We start from the raw sequence: 18,907 nt of genomic DNA on the forward strand, positions 1-18,907 counted from the left end.
TTTCCAATAGCTATTTATCTGACAGCCAAGTACCGAATCCAATGTACTTCCCACTTCACAAACAATGCTCAAGAAAATAATCCCTTAGAAAGACTTAAAAAGACAAAAGCAACATTATCCCACCCGCAGGCAATGGACGGATGACCGTTACTTTTAAAAAATCTGACTATCTTAAAAAGGCAAATGCTCTGCTTGCAGATACTGACACATACCAACAGGGGGAGATATACCCAACACTACAAAACAGAATCATAGGGTCATACAGTCATAGAGATGTACAGCATGGAAACAGACTCTTCGGTCCAAAGTTTTCCTCCTATCTCTACAAGAATCTCAGGGAGTCCCTCTCCCACTGCAACTCCCGGTCATTTCCTCTGCCCTGAAGCTCTTACGCTATGCTAATTTCTCCCCACCCCCACCCTCCTCTAGCTTATCTCTCCACGCTTCAGGCTCACTGCTTTTATTCCTGATGAAGGGCTTTTTCCCACAACGTCGATTTCGCTGCACTTTGGATGCTGCCTGAACTGCTGTGCTCTTCCAGCACCACTGATCTAGAATCTTCGGTCCAACCCGTCCATGCCGACCAGATATCCCAAACCAATCTACTCCCACCAACCAGCACCCAGCCCATATCCCTCCAAACCCTTCCTCTTCATATACCCATCCAAATGCCTCTTAAATGTTGCAATTGTACTGGCTTCCACCATTTCCTCTGGCAGCTCATTCCATACACATACCACCATCTGTGTGAAAAAGTTGCCCATTTGGTCTCTTTTATATCTTTCCCCTCTCACCCTAAACCTATGCCCTCTAGTTCTGGGCTCCCTGACCCAGGGAAAAGATTTTGTCTATTTATCCTATCCATGCCCCTCATAATTTTGTAAACCTCTATAAGGTCACCCCTCATCTTCCAACACGCCAGGGAAAACAGCCCCAGCCTATTCAACCTCTCTCTATGGATCAGATCCTCCAACCCTGGCAACATCCTTGTGAATCTTTCCTGAACCCTTTAAAGTTTCACAACATCTTTCCAATAGGAAGGAGACCAGAATTGCACACAATATTCCAACAGTGGCCTAACCACTGTCCTGTACAACCACAACATGACCTTTCAGTTCCTGTACTCAATACTCTGACCAATAAAAGAAAGCATACCAAACGCCTTCCTCACTATCCTATCTACCTATGACTCCACTTTCAAGGAGCTGTGAACCTGCACTCCAAGTTCTCTTTGTTCAGCAACACTCCCTAGGACCTTACCATTAAGTGTATAAGTCCTACTAAAATTTGCTTTCCCAAAATGCAGCACCTCGCATTTATCTGAATTAAAAACCACCTGCCACTTCTTAAAAATTCAAGAGAATTAAACAGGACAGCCTTCCAAAACATGAAACTGGATGTTTCATACCACGCTTCTATGGATTGCCAAAAATACACAAATCTGGGCCCCCCCTCAGACCCATAGTCTCCCTACCTGTTACACCAACATACGGACTAGCCTAGGAACTCCACCAAAAACTAAAACCCCTAATTGAAGATTCATGCCACTCCATTCACTCCACCCAAGAATTCCTAAACACCAAAGATACTAAGATAGAAGAGGACGAAGTAATGGTCTCCTTTGATGTTACAGACCTTTTCACACCAAAGAAATACTGGCATCACTACTAGGAAAACCAGGGCCACAAAAACCAGACAGTACCAACTTCATCAACAAAGACAACATCCTCAAGCTAGTGGACCTGTGCCTCACCACCCACTTCACATTCAATAACAAAACCTACAAACAAATCAATGGAACACCTATGGGATCACCAATATAGGGGCTCATAGATAAAGCAATAATGCACAGACTTGAACAAGCTGCCCTGCCGTCTATCCAGCCAAACTTTGGGTCTGCTACATAAATGACACCTTTGTCGTCGCAAAACAGAACAAATTAGAGGAAACATACAACGCCATCAACAATATCCTGACAGACGTAAAATTCACAAAAGAAGAGGAGAACGACAACAAATTCCCATTCCTAGAAGTGACAGTTGAAAGTCCAGTTAATGGAGAGCTTCAAACCAGCATCTATAGAAAAACAACAAACACAGACCAAATACTTAACTTCAGAAGCAATCATCCCAACAACCACAAACAGAACTGCATCAAGATATTATTTCAACGAGCTACATCACACTGCACCAAGAACTACAAACAGCAGAAGAAAAGTATATATACAACATTTTCAAGAAAAACAGCTACTCAATAAACACAGAGAAAGTGAGGACTGCAGGTGCTGGAGATCAGAGTCAAGAGTGCGGTGCTTGGAAAGCAAAGTAGGTCAGGCAGTGTCCGAGGAGCAGGAGAATTGATGTTTCAACCATAATTAAGCTCTTCATCAGGAATGAGGTTGTGAGCCAAGGGGGTGGTGAGATAAGTGGGAGTGGGGAAGGTAACTGGGAGTACGGTAGGTAGATGGAGGGACAGTTAATGATGATAAGTTGGAGAGGAGGGTGGAGAGGACAGGTGAGAAGAAAGATGGACAGGTAGGACAGGTCATGAGGGTGGTGCCGAGTTGGAAGGTTGGAACTGGGATAAGATGAGGGGGGAGGAGAAATGTGGAAACTGGTGAAATCCACAGTGATGCCATAGGGTTGGAGGATCCCAAAATGGAAGATGAGGCATTCTTCCTCCAGACTTCAGGTGGTTAGGGAGTGGTGATTGAAGAGGCCCAGGACCTGATATAAATAGAGACGGTAAATAGAAAGGCAGGACATACAACAGTGCTTCACCAGAGATTCTCACTGATGATGTTACTTATTCATGGTGACAAAACATCTGAAAACAAACCTTCCAGCTCAGCAAGTTAACTTACATACTTATCATTTACCTGAGCTACAAATCTTCTCAAAAATTGCTAACAAAGCAATATGACAATCAAACATTCCCTTCCTGTTTGTTGTGAAGTCTTGCTTATCATTAGTCACAAGAGAATAGACAACTTAAAGCAAGAATAATTAACAATAGACAAAACAGGAAATTGTTAGAGACAAATATTTTTTGTGCTCAAATGTTAAACAGGAAATTAAATTCAGTTCTTTGATAGAGAAGAACTTGAATATTGCACTCAACAAGACAAATGCAAGATTGCTAAATTTCAAATGATCACAATAATTTATACTACAGGAGGAAGAAGTGCCAATTGGTTGGAAAGATTCTTTATTTCATGCTGCTCCTATCTAGTGGTCCCGTGAGTGGCATTTTCTAATAACAGGCTGTTGCTGTCAGTCTGGTGGGATGGACTGTCTATCATACAATGTTACATCTAAATTTTAGTTTTGGTGCAATGCCAGGTACATAGATCCGATATCCCAGTGACAGGCTGATTAAATCATGCAGCTAGTTCCTTTAGCTAGTCATAACTGGCAGAGTACAGACAGTAAAATCCCAAAACAAAGTCTACTGTTAGTTGTGATTCCTGATTAAGTAACACTTGCAGCTGAGTACACTAATGGCCATACTAACAGCCAATTTAAAATAATTGGTCAAACAAAAAACATGATTCATTTTCACTTGCTATAAACAAAATGCATTCAGATACAGTGACCTTACCAAGAGGTGTATCAAAATATTACAATTGTTTTGAATTAAGTGAAAGCTAGGGACACCGATGGTTCTCCATTGTTTTGTTTTCATCCAATCTGCTTAAATTGTTCTGATCGCTTGGAATTTGGCGTTTTTTGTGTTTGTCTTGAGTGTAAGATGAAAAGCTTTGACAACAAGTCTCTCTTTTCAGCAATAATCTAACATTGTGTTGCGAACCCATGTACTTGTGTGTAATACAACCCCTGTTGATTCAATAAGCTTAGTGACAGCCTACTCAGATCACTGCCCTCACTGCTGAGGAAACAAATACTGCAGATCAAAGCGGGTCAGGCAGCATCAGAGCTCTAATAAAGAATCATCTAGACTCAAAACATTAGCTTGCTCTCCCTCTATGACCTGCTGTGATTTGCTAAGATGTTCTTGACCAATACCTTCTGGGTTTGAAGCTCCTGAGGGCCTAAGATTGCACTTCTGTAAGTGCAGAGTCAACCATCAGGACACAAGGAGATCAATGAGACAATTAATGCTGAGGCTGAAGTTTGATTGATTTTTATTGAATTTGGAATTTATTTGTGCAGATGATTAACAAGAACCCCATCTAGCCATTCCTAATGCATCAAATTCAAGACACCACTAATCTTCAGTGCCTTCTACTACAGATGATCAGTACAAGATAGAAGGTGAACCACCTCCTGGACTCTGTCTCTCCCTTTGTGTTCTATTCTCTGTCCTCCTGGAAAGAGACATGGAAGAAATGTATAAATATGAAAAATGGAACATGTTGACAGATTGTTAGAAAGCATTTCTGAGAGTGACTATGAGGTAGAGATGTGGAATCGCACAAAAATGTGATTGGAGCAAATCTTAGCAGGACTTATACACTTAATGGTAAGGTTCTAGGGAGTGTTGCTGAACAAAGAGACCTTGCAGTGCAGGTACCTTGAAAGTGGAGTCGCAGGTGGATGGAACAGTGAAGAAGGCATTTGATATGCTTTCCTTTATTGGTCAGAGTATTGAGTACAGGAGTTGGGGGGCGGTCATGTTGTGGCTGTATAGGACATTGGTTAGGCCACTGTTGGAATATTGTGTGCAATTCTGGTCTCCTTCCTATCAGAAAGATGTTGTGAAACTTGAAATGGTTCAGAAAAGATTTACAAGGATGTTGCCAGGGCTGGAGGATTTGAGCTGTAGGGAGAGGCTGAACAGGCTGGGGCTGTTTTCCCTGGAGAGTCGGAGGCTGAGGGGATGACCTTATAGAGGTTTATAAAATCATGAGGGGCTTGGATAGGGTAAATAGACAATGTCTCTTCTCTGGGATGGGGGAGTCCAGAATTAGAGGGCATAGGTTTAGGGTGAGAGGGGAAAGATATTAAAGAGACCTAAGGGGCAACTTTTTCACACAGATGGCGGTATGTATATGGAATGAGCTGCCAGAGGAAGTGATGGAGGCCAGTACAATTGCAACATTTAAAAGGCATCTGGATGGGTAAATGAAGAGGAAGGGTTTGGAGAGATATAGGCCGGGTACTGGCAGGTGGGACTAGATTGAGTTGGGATATCTGGTCAGCATGGACAAAGTTGGAGCGAAAGGTCTGTTTCCGTGCTGTACATCTCTATGACTCAATGAATGCCACTAGTGAATGAGCAGATAGAATGTGAGGACCTGCATAGACAGAAAGTGATGGGTGAACCTGATGTTGCTATGAGCAATGATGTGTCAGCGTGGGCTTGAAAAGGCTGAGTGAGGGGTTGATATAGTAGACACAATGGGATCTAACTAACTCCCTCACTGTGCTGTCCTGCTTAGGTCACTGGACTATACTCAGCATTGAATGCTGGTTTTCAAATTGTGGTATCACATACCCTTACTACACACCTCATCCTAAATAACTTCCAGCTATCCTTTCCTGCTCTCACTGACAGACCTCTTCCTGAGTAAGAAATAATATTTTCCACTGGGCCCTTATGGTTCACCAGCATCAAACTGAGGAAGGTGATGCTGATGTGAAGAATGTTAGGGCTCCATTGGGATGGCATGGTGGCTCAGTGGTTAGTACAGCTGGTTCACAGCACCAAGGACCCAGGTTCAATGCCAACATTGGGTGACTGTCTGTGTGGAATTTGCACACTCTCCCTGTGTCTGCATGGGTTTCCTCTGGGCACTTCACTGTACACAACTGTACAGGTTAAGTGATTTGTTCATGCTAAATTGCCCCATAGCGATCCATGGTTGTGCAGGCTAGGTAGATTAGCCATGGGAAGTGTGGGGTTGTAGTATAGGGTGAGGGTGCTGGGTATGGATAGGATGCTTTTTGAAGGGTTGGTTCAGACTTGATGGGCCAAATGACCTTTTCCTGCAGTGTAGGGATTCTATGAGCTATCCATCAGTTCTCACTTTTGTGATGGATGGAAATCACAATATTTTTGGATTTACATGAGTCAACTGAATTCTGATAAAACACACAAAAGTAGAGAAGTTTCTGTTACAAATCAACAACGGCTTTCTAGTTGAGAGATAGTTCCAAATCAAAGCTAATTTTCATACAGAAGATAGGAAGTCACTTAGTGATTTCCATTTAACATTTGAGGTTTTGAACAAATGAGGGAGCTGACCTAAGCAAGGATGCACATTTCTTATTCAAGTGTGTGTCAAACTAAGTCACTTTTTGTGACATTAGGTGCATGCAGAATACAATAGATGGTCCCATTGAACCTGTTGAAGACTACCTCTGCGATCCAGAAGAAATGCCATTAGGTTCCAGGCAATGCAAGCTACCATGCCCTGATGATTGTGTTATGTCTGAATGGACATCCTGGAGCAACTGTCCTCTGGTAAGATGACGGTAACTGGCTGCACTGAATATTGTACTTGCAGAAACCTTTAATCTGTGAACAAACTGATTTTATTTTAATTTGCTTAAAGCATGTTAAAGTACTGATATTACTTTTGCTTGCAATGTATTAATTTGTGAAAATAATACAGCACAATCAACTTAAAAAATGAAACTACTCTTGTATGTGGTGTTAACAAAACCCATGAAACTAATTAAGAAGACAATAACAATTTATTAAATAATACCTTCATAAATCAGGGACTTTGGTGTCAATTTTTACTCTGCAAAAATGTAAAATGTCTAATTGCAAATTGGATATTCATTTACGTCTCTCCTGATTTTTATTTCTATTTACTTGTACAACCCACATGTGGACAGATAGCCTGTGTGAAGAGAACTTGCTTTAATCCATGTATAAGTGCATTCATGTTTTATTTTAGCCGTGTAATATTAGTACTGTTCGAGAACGATCAGCAGTCCCATTAAGGCAACCAGGAGAAGGGAAACCCTGTCCACCTGAAACTGAGACTGAAGTCTGCCATTTGAACAGGAATTGCTTTCACTTCATGTATAACGTAACAGGTAACTGAGGCTTCCTTCTCAATGGTCTTTAAAAAGATGTTCAATTATTTTCTGCATAACCTTTAGGGGAGGAAAAGTCTTGAACAAAAAGCATGAGGGACATTTCCCTGGGGACAATTCATTTTATTGAAATGTAATGTTAAAAATGCCGTGTTTAAAATTAATTCCCTATATTTGTTTTGTAATCACTTCTGTTAGTTTGTCAGTGACCCGTGGAAGCGAATTAATGGGACTAATGGCTTTCACCCTGTGTGACACTTGTGTTCAAAGATTGCAAAGTAGCAGGAGAAAAGTAACAAGGGAAGGGTAAAGGAAGACCTAGCTCTCAGCATAATTGCTGCCTGTTCTAATGTTTGGGTACATTTTATTCCAGGTTTACTTTCTCTGGACTTACCAGAGAGCTGGTGCCAGGAGAGCTGCCAGCCTAAACTCTCCTTTGTGGAGCCAGCAAGATGCCTCACTGCCTGAGCAGCATCTGCTCACTGATAATACATTAATGAAGCTTGGTTCTGGGCAGATCTCAAGCATCCAGCACCCTGAGTACACCCTGTGTTTCAGGAGCAAGGACAAACTAAATGATTTTCTCCAATTCCGACCTGTATGTAGGGGCTGAATACTGAACCCGCTAACAGAAAATTGATGACCTGCAATTCCAGAAATGGCCACTTCAGGGATGATCTAAGAATAATATCCAGAATTTAAGGCATGCCACATACTGTTATAGAATTGATAACTCACCTTTTTTTTGCATTACGTCATTACTGTCACTGAAAAGTCTACCAGCTCAGTAAGATAAACACAACATATTTGGAAATAGAAACTGAAAATGCTTGAAATAGGCAGGACAGGCAGTCTTGGAGGTGAGAGAAACAGATAACCTTCTGAGTTGATGAATTTTCATCAGAACTTAGAAAAGTTACGCAGATATTGTGCAAAAAATGGATGAGACAAGGACAAAAAGAAAATGTGATTGAATGGAACTCAGGAAAGACTGAATGACAGAACAGTTAGCTCCCCCAGGATTATAAAGATGTGGTGATGGTGCAACAAAAACAAAACAAGAAACAAGGCGTGACCAGAACAAATGCTTTGCAGGACAAAAGCAAAAATGAGAGAAAAATCAAAAATGTAACAAAATGGGGGCAGAGATTACCTTCAGAGATTGTTGATGTTGTGTCTAGAAGACTGTAAAGTGGATGACTGAAAGATGAGGTGATACTTTCAATTTTTCATTGAGCTTTATTGGAACACTAATCTGAGGACAGAGCTGGCAGTGTGAGAGCAAGGTGAAAAATTCAAATAGCAGGGCATTGTAAGATTGGGGTCATGCTTGTAGACTGAACTGTGCTGTTCTGCTAACAATCGCCCAATCTGCTTTATGGTCTCCCCAGTAAAAAGATGAGGTAAAAGGCACTGATCAAAGAAGAGCAGGGGAGGGGTTCACTCTAAGGTTCTGATCAAAATCTGCCTCACAATCAATATCATAAAGAAACAGGCTATCTGATCATTATTGCACTGTTAACCACATGTGTAAGTGTTGGCAGAATGTGGATGTAAATGTGATGCCAAATCAAACAAATCAGCAAAATGCTGAATACGGTAGAAATGACCAGGAATGATCCTTTGAATATGGAGGCTGATCAGATAGACTTTGAGAACAAAGGGAACTTTATCTTTGCTCTCAAAAGGAGAACAAGGGGAGAGGGCAGACATGGTCGAGGGCCTTGTTAACTAGGTTAGATGGAAATCCTCAGTTGGAGCAGAAGGACGGCACCTCAGAAGTAATGGTGTAGGAGATTGCATTGTTTGACCCGATGCTACAGAGAAGGAAGAACCAGTCGAATGGAATTAAATCCTTTTAAAAAAAGCAAGATGAGTTGCTAAGTATTTCTGCCGCTTTCTGCTTTAATTTTGGGCTCTCCAGCATTTACAGTATTTTGCTTTTTGATTACTGCTTAATTGGACTCCACTCAACAAATCCTTTTATTTACTTGCTTGTTACGTTAAGTATTCTGTGAGACAGCTAATTATCTTCCATTTTATAGATTGGAGCACTTGTCAGCTGAGTGATAAAGCAGTCTGCGGAAATGGAATTAAAACACGGATGCTGGACTGTGTTCGCAGTGATGGGAAGTCAGTTGATCTCAGGTTCTGTGAAGAGGTATGTCACATGTTAATAGTCCACTTCCTGGAGGAATAGCTTTTTAAAGTAGAATGCTTCATCACCTTATCCATCACTGATCATTTTTCTGAATCACCTCTACAGTATTAAATATTACTTAAATGATCTCTTGCTAATCACTTATGACTTTTTTTTGTCTTCTTCACCAATGGTGGCGGCATGTTGGTTCAGTGGTTAGCACTGCTGCCTCACAGCGCTAGGGGCCTGGGTTCAATTCCCGACTTGGACAATTGTCCGTGTGGAGATTGCACACTCTCCCCTTGTCTGCGTAAGTTTCCTCCCACAATCCAGAGGTGTGCGGGTTAGGAGAACTGGCCATGCTAAATTGTTCATGGATGTGCAGATCAGGGGTAAATGTAGGGTAATTGGGTAATGGGTGAGATACTCTTCAGAGGGTCAGTGTGGACATGATGGGCCGAAGGGCCTTTTTCCACACTAGGGATTCTATGAAGGTAACGAAAGATGTGTAAATTGTCAGATCATAATGGAGCTGATTTTACTAAAGGTGAGGTTCTCTGGAATTTATTCGAAGCAAGTATCAAATTGACAGGTGGGATTAACACTCTTCAAAGCAGGCGAGTATTTAGGAGGGAAAGGGGAGTGCAAAATGAAGTTAAAATCATTAGAATCTGAAATCTGACCACAACTCACCAGGACTATGTCTGCTTTCAATTTAACTGGAGCAAGTCAGGGTGAAGATAAGCTTTTGAGAGACAAGTCAGTTTTTCAACATGTTAATAAGGCCATTTGCATCACATTTTGACAAATGTTTCAAATTAATGGATGGAGGGAACATTTTTCGGGATTCAAGACACATGACAGCTGACAGGAGGAGGCAGCAGTAAAGATGTTGTCAAGAAGTTTTAGAGCATTACTTGTGGTGCTTCCTCCCTGCATCTGTCTCACACAACCCATGTGCCCACCCTATTGCCAGCTAGCCTGCTGACATGAGCAACTCTCACTGTGTCTCATCTCACCCACCCAGCTATAATCTCAATACATACCAGTGATGTCCTCCCCAGCACTCCCACCTCCTTATCCCCAGAACCTCCCTTTTCTCTTTGGTGCTTAGATGCAGACTCAACAGCCTCTCAATCATAAAAACACCTAAACAAGAATCTGCTCCACCATTCAATATGATCATGGCTGTTTTAATTTGAATCTGAACTCTGCATCCTTGCATACTCTTTATCATCTTACATCTCCTTGCTAATCAAAAAGCTATTTACCTCTGCCTAAAAAAAATTAATGATTCTGCATCCACTGCCTTTTGAGGCAGGGAATTTCAGAGATTCTCAATCTCTAAGGGGAGAAAAGGCAGTCCTCATTTCTGCCTCAAATGGGTGACCATTGTTTGTAAACCATGACACCTAGTTCTGAATTCTTGCACAAGAGGAAATCTGGCAAGAAATGAACTAAAAAAGTTAAATTCAGCAGGACTTCCACATTGCAGGTTTTCATGGCTGCAGATGTTTGCAGCATACTAACCATCTTCTCCCTGAAAATAATGGTGAGTTATCTTTTCAATTTGCAGCAGTGGAAACTTTTTTTTGTAGTTCTATTGCATTAAACATAATGAAAAACTACATTTGTATCTCCTGGAGTTTAGATGAATCAGATTGAATGTATAAGATCCAGATGCAGCTTAACAGTGTGAGCATATATTTCCTCTTGGGAGGGAATGTGGTATCAGTGGTCATTGTTTAAAAATCAGGGATCATCCACTTGCAATAAAGTAAACTATTTTTCTGTCTGAGGTTTGTGATTCTTTGAAATCCTTACTGAAATGGTGTTGGAAGTAGAGACTATTTTTAAAACAGCGGCAGACAGAGCCTGGTGAAGCAAGGATAGAGAAAGCCTACTGGGGTAGGTCTGAACACAGATTTGAGGTTATAATCAGATCAACCGTGATCTTATTAAATGTCAGAGCTAGGTCAAGAGGTTGAATGGCCTATTCCTACTCCATATTTGTCCATTTGTGCCTATGTAACAAATAAATATTTAGCAAGAACTATTCTAAGGGATTTTTCCTGGATAGTACTAATACAGAATCCTTCAAAGTATGCTGTGTCTTGATATGAGATATCGTATATAAATCTAATTGTCCACATGAAGAGTCAATATCATGGGTCTCCACATTGGGCAGTTGGGTTGAAATAAGGGTAGTGTGAGGTAATAGGTGACATGGACATTCTTGGAGGCTACAGGTTGACAGGTATCCAGCATGGTCTGTGTTGTCAGCCATAACTTTCTCTTTTTCCAAGGTGAAGTGCAACCAGAAAATGGTTGAAAGAACTCCCGGAATGAATGCAGTAAGTGACAGTTCAATGGCCAAAGTTACATCATCTCCATTTACTTGATGCCAGTATATTGTAGCAACCAAAACATGAACCTGCTACTTGCAGTGTGCAGCAACATTGGATTTGCGATCAACGCATCACCCAATGAGGCTTAAGTGCCTTTAAAAAAGTGGTGATGAGCTGCCTTCTTGAATGAATGAATGCAGTCCTTATGATGTATATTCAGTTGTATTTATAAATGAACTTCAATGGTTGTTTTCCTCTATATCCTGTTTGAGTTCTTCAATGAATTATATCTTTTCTAGCATTTATTTGTGAAAAAACTGAATCATGCGATTGCCAGCTCATTGTTTTGTTTGTTGTGCAGTTACAACTTTGTGTAGGTCTGCCACTTTCTTGAGCAATGCCTAGCATTCAAGCAGATGTTTCTGTAGCTGTTCCTGCTGAGCCTGATCTGCTTTACATGTGGGTTCTTCCAGATTTTCCTGGACACTGGCAATATTTCCACTGGATTTATAATACAGCTTCCAATTCAGTCCGCTAACTTTATTTCTCAATTCTCCATTCATCATTGTCAGCTGAATAGAGGTACTCCCTAAAGACTCCACTACCTCACTGTGGGCGGCACAGTGGCAGTGGGTGGCACAGTGGTAGTGGGTGGCACAGTGGCACAGTGGTTAGCACTGCTGCCTCACAGCACCAGAGACCCGAGTTCAATTCCCGACTCAGGCGACTGTGTGGAGTTTGCACATTCTCCCTGTGTCTGCATGGGTTTCCTCCGGGTGCTCCGGTTTCCTCCACAGGCCAAAAATATGCAGGATAGGTGAATTGGCCATGCTGAATTGCCCGCAGTGTTGGGTAAAGGTAGGGGTATGGGTGGGTTGCGCTTCGGTGGGTCGGTGCGGTCTTGTTGGGCCGAAGGGCCTGTTTCCACACTGTAAGTAATCTAATCTCAGAGATTATATTTTCAGATTTTGATTGAACCTGATTTCGTTGTTCAGTACTGTCCCCTTGAACATTCATTTTTCTCTCCACAACAGAGATCTGAAATTTTAGCTCCTCCATTGTAGCAGACAGTGAAACATTCCTTTATATTTGAACTGTAGCAATTCAAAAAGGCAAGTCACCACCACCTCAAAGATAACTAGGAATAGGGAAATACATGCTGGCTCAACCAGTAATGCACACTTCCTATGAAGGAATAAAAAAAGACATATTCAGATCTGTGTTTCTTGAATAATCTGCTGCAGTTTCTGTTGAGCCTCTGATTTCCTGGTCAACTCTGTAATGTCATGTTATATAAAATAATAAAACACATTACAAGTTATAAGTCAACATTACTTTGTGTGCAAATAATATGTAAAGCAGCTTGCTGACCTAGTGCAGGTGAACAATATGCAGAATCACAATAGTATATACAGCACTAGGGACTCACATTCGATTCTTGCCTCGGAGTTTGCAAATTCTCCCCATGTCTGCATGGGTTTCCTTCCACAGTGCAAAGATGTGCAGGTTAGGTGGATTGGCCATGCTAATTTGTCCATACCATCCAGGATGTGCAGGCTAGGTGCATTAACCAAGATAAATGTGGGCATACAGGGATAGGGTAGGAGAATGGGTCTGAGGAGCTATAAACAAGGACTGCAGATGCTGGAAATGAGATTCTAGATTAGAGTGGTGCTGGAAAAGCACAGCAGTTCAGGCAGCATCCGAGGAGCAGGAAAATCGATGCTTTGGGCAAAAGCCCTTCATCAGGAATAAAAACAGTGTGCCTGCAGGGTGGAGAGATAAATGAGAGGAGGGTGGGTGTGGGGAGGAAGTAGCATAGAGGCTCTATGCTGCCTGAGCTGCTGTGCTTTTCCAGCACCACTCTAAACTAGGATGAGTCTGAATAGGATGCTGTTTGGAGGGTCGATGCAAATTCGGTGGGCTGAATGGCCTCCTTCTGCACTGTAGGGATTCTATTATTGTACAGAACAAGGCAGTAAATGACAAAAAGATTTGAGCCACTCACAACAATTTCCAGATCAAGTCAGTGACTAATCTGGATCAAAATCTGGCTGTAGTATATGAAGATTAGCAAAGTCTGGAAATGCAAATCTAGTTCATGAAAAGAAACTTGACAAACAGGAATGATGGACAATATCAAAAATGGATGTAGCAGTCAATCACCTCTTCAGTCAAATTCCCCATCATGAGACTTGAACACATCAGCAAATTATCCATATGTTACAGAAACTCATTGGCAAAGTTGCAAATATAAGTAATTAAACTTGATTTTGGAAAGGAGAACAATGTTGTATGTGTACATTGCCTTTAAGAAAGTTCATTTTATAGGTTCCATGTGCCATTTATATAAAAGTTTGCAACTCTGCCTGACCATTACACTGCTATGAGTCTACAAATTGCACACACCAATCGATTGGTTTCAATAAAGCCTGCTTCATAACTTGTAATGTGTTTTACTATTTCAAAGAAACTAACCCATCAAGTTAATCAATTCCTGACAAAAAAATTGATGATGAGACCATTATCATTAACACGAAAGGTACTTCACAATGCTATTATGAAGGCAGTACTTGGGTTTCAGCCAAGTGACCATGAAGGAGCATCTATATAATTCCAAATCAGAATTGATGTGACAGGTTTGTAAAGTGCTGACACAGAATCCTGAGTGTGTTGCTACAATACATCATGAAGATCATATAACTTGCTGCCAGTGTACATTTGTGGTGGAGGAAATAAATGTTGAAGGTTGTGAGTAGGGTGGCAATCAAAGTGGGCTGCTTCAGTCAAGCTTTTTGAGAGTTGTTGAAACTATATCATTCAGACAAAGGAAGAGTATTCCATTGCACATGAATTATGCTTTGCAGATGATGAACAGGCATTGAGGAGGCAGAGGTGAGTTATACACCACAGAATTCCTACCCTCTAATCTGCTCTTGTAGCCATTGTATTTATATGATTGTTCCAATTCGGTCAGCAATGATAGTGTTGATAGTGAAGCACTCAGCAATGCTAATGTCACTGTATATCAAGCAATAATGTTCAGATTATTATTGGAGATGATCATTGCCTGGCAATCGCATAGTGTCAATGTTACTTGCCATTGTAAGCCAAAACCTGGACATCGTCCAGATCTTGCTGCATATGAGCAGGCTACTTCAGTAGGCAGAGGAGGGTACTGCAGATGCTGGAGATTAGAACAAGATTAGAGTGGTGTGGGAAATTCACAGCAGGTCAGGCAGCAACTGAGGAGCAGGAAAATTGATGTTTCGGGCAAAAGCCCTTCATCAGGAGGGCTTTAGCCCGAAACGTCAATTTGCCTGTTCAGGCTACTTCAGTATCTGAGCAAATGCGAATTGTGCTGTATATTTTGCAATCATCAGTCAACATTCCCATTTCTGACCTTATGGGTGGACACTACTGTAAGAAATTTTTATAGTGATATTCTGGGAATGAAATGACTGACATCCCACAAACATAACTCTTTTCCGTTCAATGTAAAAGCAAAATAGTTAGTAAGGATTAGTTACAGGAAAATGGCTGTCACTGAAATTGGCTGAACAGATTTTTTTTAGATATTTGAACAGAAAAAAACACGAATGTGATGTTCATCCTAAACAAAATAAAAATGCGCATAACAAATTCTCATCCTATTAAGCATGATGCTGAATACTCATGCCAGTTGAATCTTTGTGAATAGAATTTATGTAACAGAAAGGAAAAGTTCAATTATAGCTTTTTAGCTTAATTTGGAGACATAGTGCAGGATCACAATTAACCAGTTGGTTTGGCATTTTTCCAGTTTTTTTTTAATAATCATATCATAAAATGTATCTTGCATCTATTGTACACTTGATGATGCATTTTATTTTGAATCCTTGAATTACATTAAATCCTCAAAAGATAAATGTTATCAACATTACTAACCTGAATTTATTACTTGGATGTGAATAACTATATTTGTGTCCCTCTCTAAATAGGTGTGAAAAGAAATAAATTGATAGACACATCAGAGAGGCTAACTACTATTATGCAAGGCTATTTCCTGATCCTAATTAGAATGAAGCTGTTTTAGCAATGTTTTGATTATTTTAATATACATGCACCATCTGAAAGCTCTTGAAGCATTCTATCTAATTGTATTCGTTACACGGTCTATGAGAAATAATTGAGCATAATAATTGATTTTGTTGTTTATTAATTTTCATTGATCTCCCATTTGTTGCTCGTGCATTATATGAGTTAGTACCAGAAATAACCCTGGAGATGGGAGGCTGTTTTAAAGGCAGTGTTTGATTAAAAAAAACAGACATAGGCATTTTAGCATAAGTTGATTGCTTGTAATATAAGCATATTGTATATTGTAAGATATCGATGATGAGGCAATACTCCTGTGTCCAGGTACAATGGTTTATTTGGCAAGAACAATTTTAATAAAATCAGCAAGGTGGGAATATAGGTCAGTGCTACTCAATTTTGCTCCATTTAAATTAATGAAATGAAAATTGAAAGGGTTTTCTTCACACACTGACCAACATTCCCAACATTGACTGTGCCCAGATCATCATATTGCAAAAGCAGAAACACAAAACTCTCTTTTATCAAAAAGACATGAATTAAACTAAGGTTTCCTCCCACAGTCCAAAGATGTGCGGGTTAGGTGAATTAGCAATGCTAGATTGTCCATAGCGTTCAGGGATGTGTAGGTTAGGTGCATTAGTCATGAGTGATAACAAGGTAGAGGAATGGATCTGGGTGGGTTACTCTTTAGAAGGTCGGTGTGGACTTCTTGGGCCAAAGGGCCTGTTTCCACACGGTAGGGATTCTAAGATACTAAGATTCTCAGAAAATAAAATAATTTGTATCTATATAAATGCTTTTCTTTTCAGTTGTTGTACTTGAAAGTTCTGTTCACTTCTCTTAACAGCTGGGTCTAGAGAAATCGTGGCAGATGAATTCATCGTGTGCTGTGGAGTGTCCAGTGAATTGTCAATTCTCTGACTGGTCAGCCTGGTCTGCTTGTTCTCAGTCATGTGGTCTTACAGGTAACCAAGCAGGTGGTGGTTTAACTAGCATTCAGTTACATTCCAGCATGTACAGTAACATGAATCCATGACAACACAAATGACATAGAGATAAGTATTTATGTTTGCAATGGCTGCATCTTCTCACTTTAAAGTAGAGGTGGTGAAATGTGAGTCTTCTGAACTACATTCATTTTTAACTTTTATTTTGAAGCACAACATTATATTTCTAATTAAGGTTAAAAAAATTCCTGTGCTACCATTATGCTTTTATACTGATGACTGTCAGTGGATTAGAGTCCAGTAACTATAGTCGGATTATCCAGTTAATTGTATGTGATCGATAGGTATATTAACTTGGTTGAGGCCTATCTCAAAACCTTTTAAAGGCATAAAGAATTTGACCAAAGCAGACACAGTTTCATTGCATTTATATTGCAAAATACATGTAAGTTATAAATGTAACATACCTACATAAATGGGTCATTCACATTCAATAAATTATTAGTGAAAGAATATTCTGAAACAATTACACAATCCTAACTCATTTTTAGAGAACAGTATTGTGATTGTAATTTGTCATGCTCTCACAGTTTAAAAACTGAACTTACAAGTAAGTGATCTGATAACTTCACCCTAATGTCCATCCCAAGAGATAAAGCTGTTCTTCTTTGAGTCAGAAAAGGAAGTGAAGGAAGGAATCTGAAAATGCACTTTATTTAAGTCATTTTTTTGGTAGGAAAGCTTTCTTCTGATTTTCTTTAAAAGAACAATGACACACATATATGTTTCTGGACTTTAATTTTGCTCTTACCTTTTAACAATATGTTTTACAAAATAAGTGGTAGGATCAAAACAATTTCTCATCACCAAGTGGATGTGGCATCTGTGCTTCCTTTCTTTAGGAGTAATGACACGTAAGAGAACATTGATTCAGCCATTCCAGGGAGATGGGAGGCCATGTATAATGCAGTTGGAGCAGTTCAAACCATGCCTGATCAAACCGTGTTATCGATGGCAATATAGTGAATGGACTCAATGTGCAGTTGAAGTATGTAAATTTTCATATTTTTATTTTGTTCAACATCATTAATAAATAATCTCCTTAATAAATAAACCAGAAATAGCAGTAAAGCTTTAAATTGGAGAATTAGATGAATCCTCAGCCTGTTTGTTTACAATGGCATCAACCTGGCATTGTGGAAAACTGCACAGGTATGTCACATCCATAAAAAAGCAACACAAATCCAACCTGGCCAATTAGCAATGACTTCTGGCTACAGTAAGCCTGAAGCGTGAACTCGGGGATTTGGTGGGTCTTTGGCTGCAACGGTGGAAGTGCCTGCTGTGGAGGGCTCCTGGCTGTGGTAGGCCTGAAACCTGGATTTGGCGGGTTGTTGTCTGCACGGTTTTTGGCAGGTCATTGATTGTAGCTGGTGCATGGAGTGGGGACTCTTGGCTGTAGTAGCCTTAAAATGCAGGGACTCCTCAAGACCCAGGAAACCTTACAGAGGTCTTACGGAAGCTCCGGAGCTGTGTTTGAAGACCCCTTTTACAGAAGCTGAACTCTATTTATGTAATTTCTTTTCAATCTTTTTGTAACTCAAAATGACACCGGATTGTAGCGACAAAACACTTTTCACTATCCTTCTGGTTGTATGTGACAATAAATAACTCATAATAATAATTCTCAATGATCAGCAAAGTAATAGAAGGGGTCACTGGCATTGCGACTAATAACTACCTGAGGCCTACCAAAACTACTAAACTTGTGACTTCAAATCAGCCTCCATCCATCATCAGTGCCCAGTGACACCAGTGTGAACCTTCTATAAGGTGCACTGAAGCAATTCATGATGGCTGGTTAGACAGCACCTTCTCAAACTGTGCTTTCTCCCACTTAGAATAGCAGTAGGAAACAAGAGGGTGGTGGTGGAGCATTGTTTTTCGGACTGGAGGCCTGTGACCAGCAGTGTTCCGCAGGGGTCAGTACTGGGTGCACTGTTGTTTGTCATATATATAAATGATTTGAATGACAATATAGGAGCCGTGGTTAATAAGTTTGTGGGTAACACCAAAATTGTTGGTATAGTCAGCAGTGAAGAAGGTTACTTAAGATTACAAAGAGATCTTGATCAATTGGCTCAATGGCTGAGGAGTGGCAAATGCATTTGGATAAATATAAAGTATTGCATTTTTGCAAAAGAAACAAGGGCAGGACTTACATAGTTATTGGTAGGGCCCTGGGTAATGTTGTAGAACTGAGAGACCCAGGTGTTCAGGTTCATAATTCTTTCAAAATTGTTTCACATGTAGACAGGGTGGTTAAGAAGCATTCAGCATGCTTGTCTTCACTGCTCTTCACTGCAGTTGGGATGTCATGTT

The 18,907-nt window shown here is 40.4% G+C and overlaps 1 protein-coding gene across 1 annotated transcript in view; it reads left to right on the forward strand.

The window, feature by feature from the left end:
- LOC132815685 (thrombospondin type-1 domain-containing protein 7A-like) overlaps nucleotides 1–18,907 on the forward strand; it is a 398,166-nt gene that overhangs the window by 341,643 nt on the left and 37,616 nt on the right. The window contains exons 17-21 of the mRNA XM_060824741.1: nucleotides 6,273–6,426; nucleotides 6,869–7,010; nucleotides 9,056–9,171; nucleotides 16,426–16,543; nucleotides 17,428–17,573. Of these exons, the coding sequence (XP_060680724.1) occupies nucleotides 6,273–6,426; nucleotides 6,869–7,010; nucleotides 9,056–9,171; nucleotides 16,426–16,543; nucleotides 17,428–17,573 (676 nt within the window). The remainder of the gene's footprint in view (nucleotides 1–6,272; nucleotides 6,427–6,868; nucleotides 7,011–9,055; nucleotides 9,172–16,425; nucleotides 16,544–17,427; nucleotides 17,574–18,907) is intronic.

The sequence above is a fragment of the Hemiscyllium ocellatum genome, chromosome 5 (assembly GCF_020745735.1).
Source record: "Hemiscyllium ocellatum isolate sHemOce1 chromosome 5, sHemOce1.pat.X.cur, whole genome shotgun sequence".
Classification (NCBI taxonomy): domain Eukaryota; kingdom Metazoa; phylum Chordata; class Chondrichthyes; order Orectolobiformes; family Hemiscylliidae; genus Hemiscyllium; species Hemiscyllium ocellatum.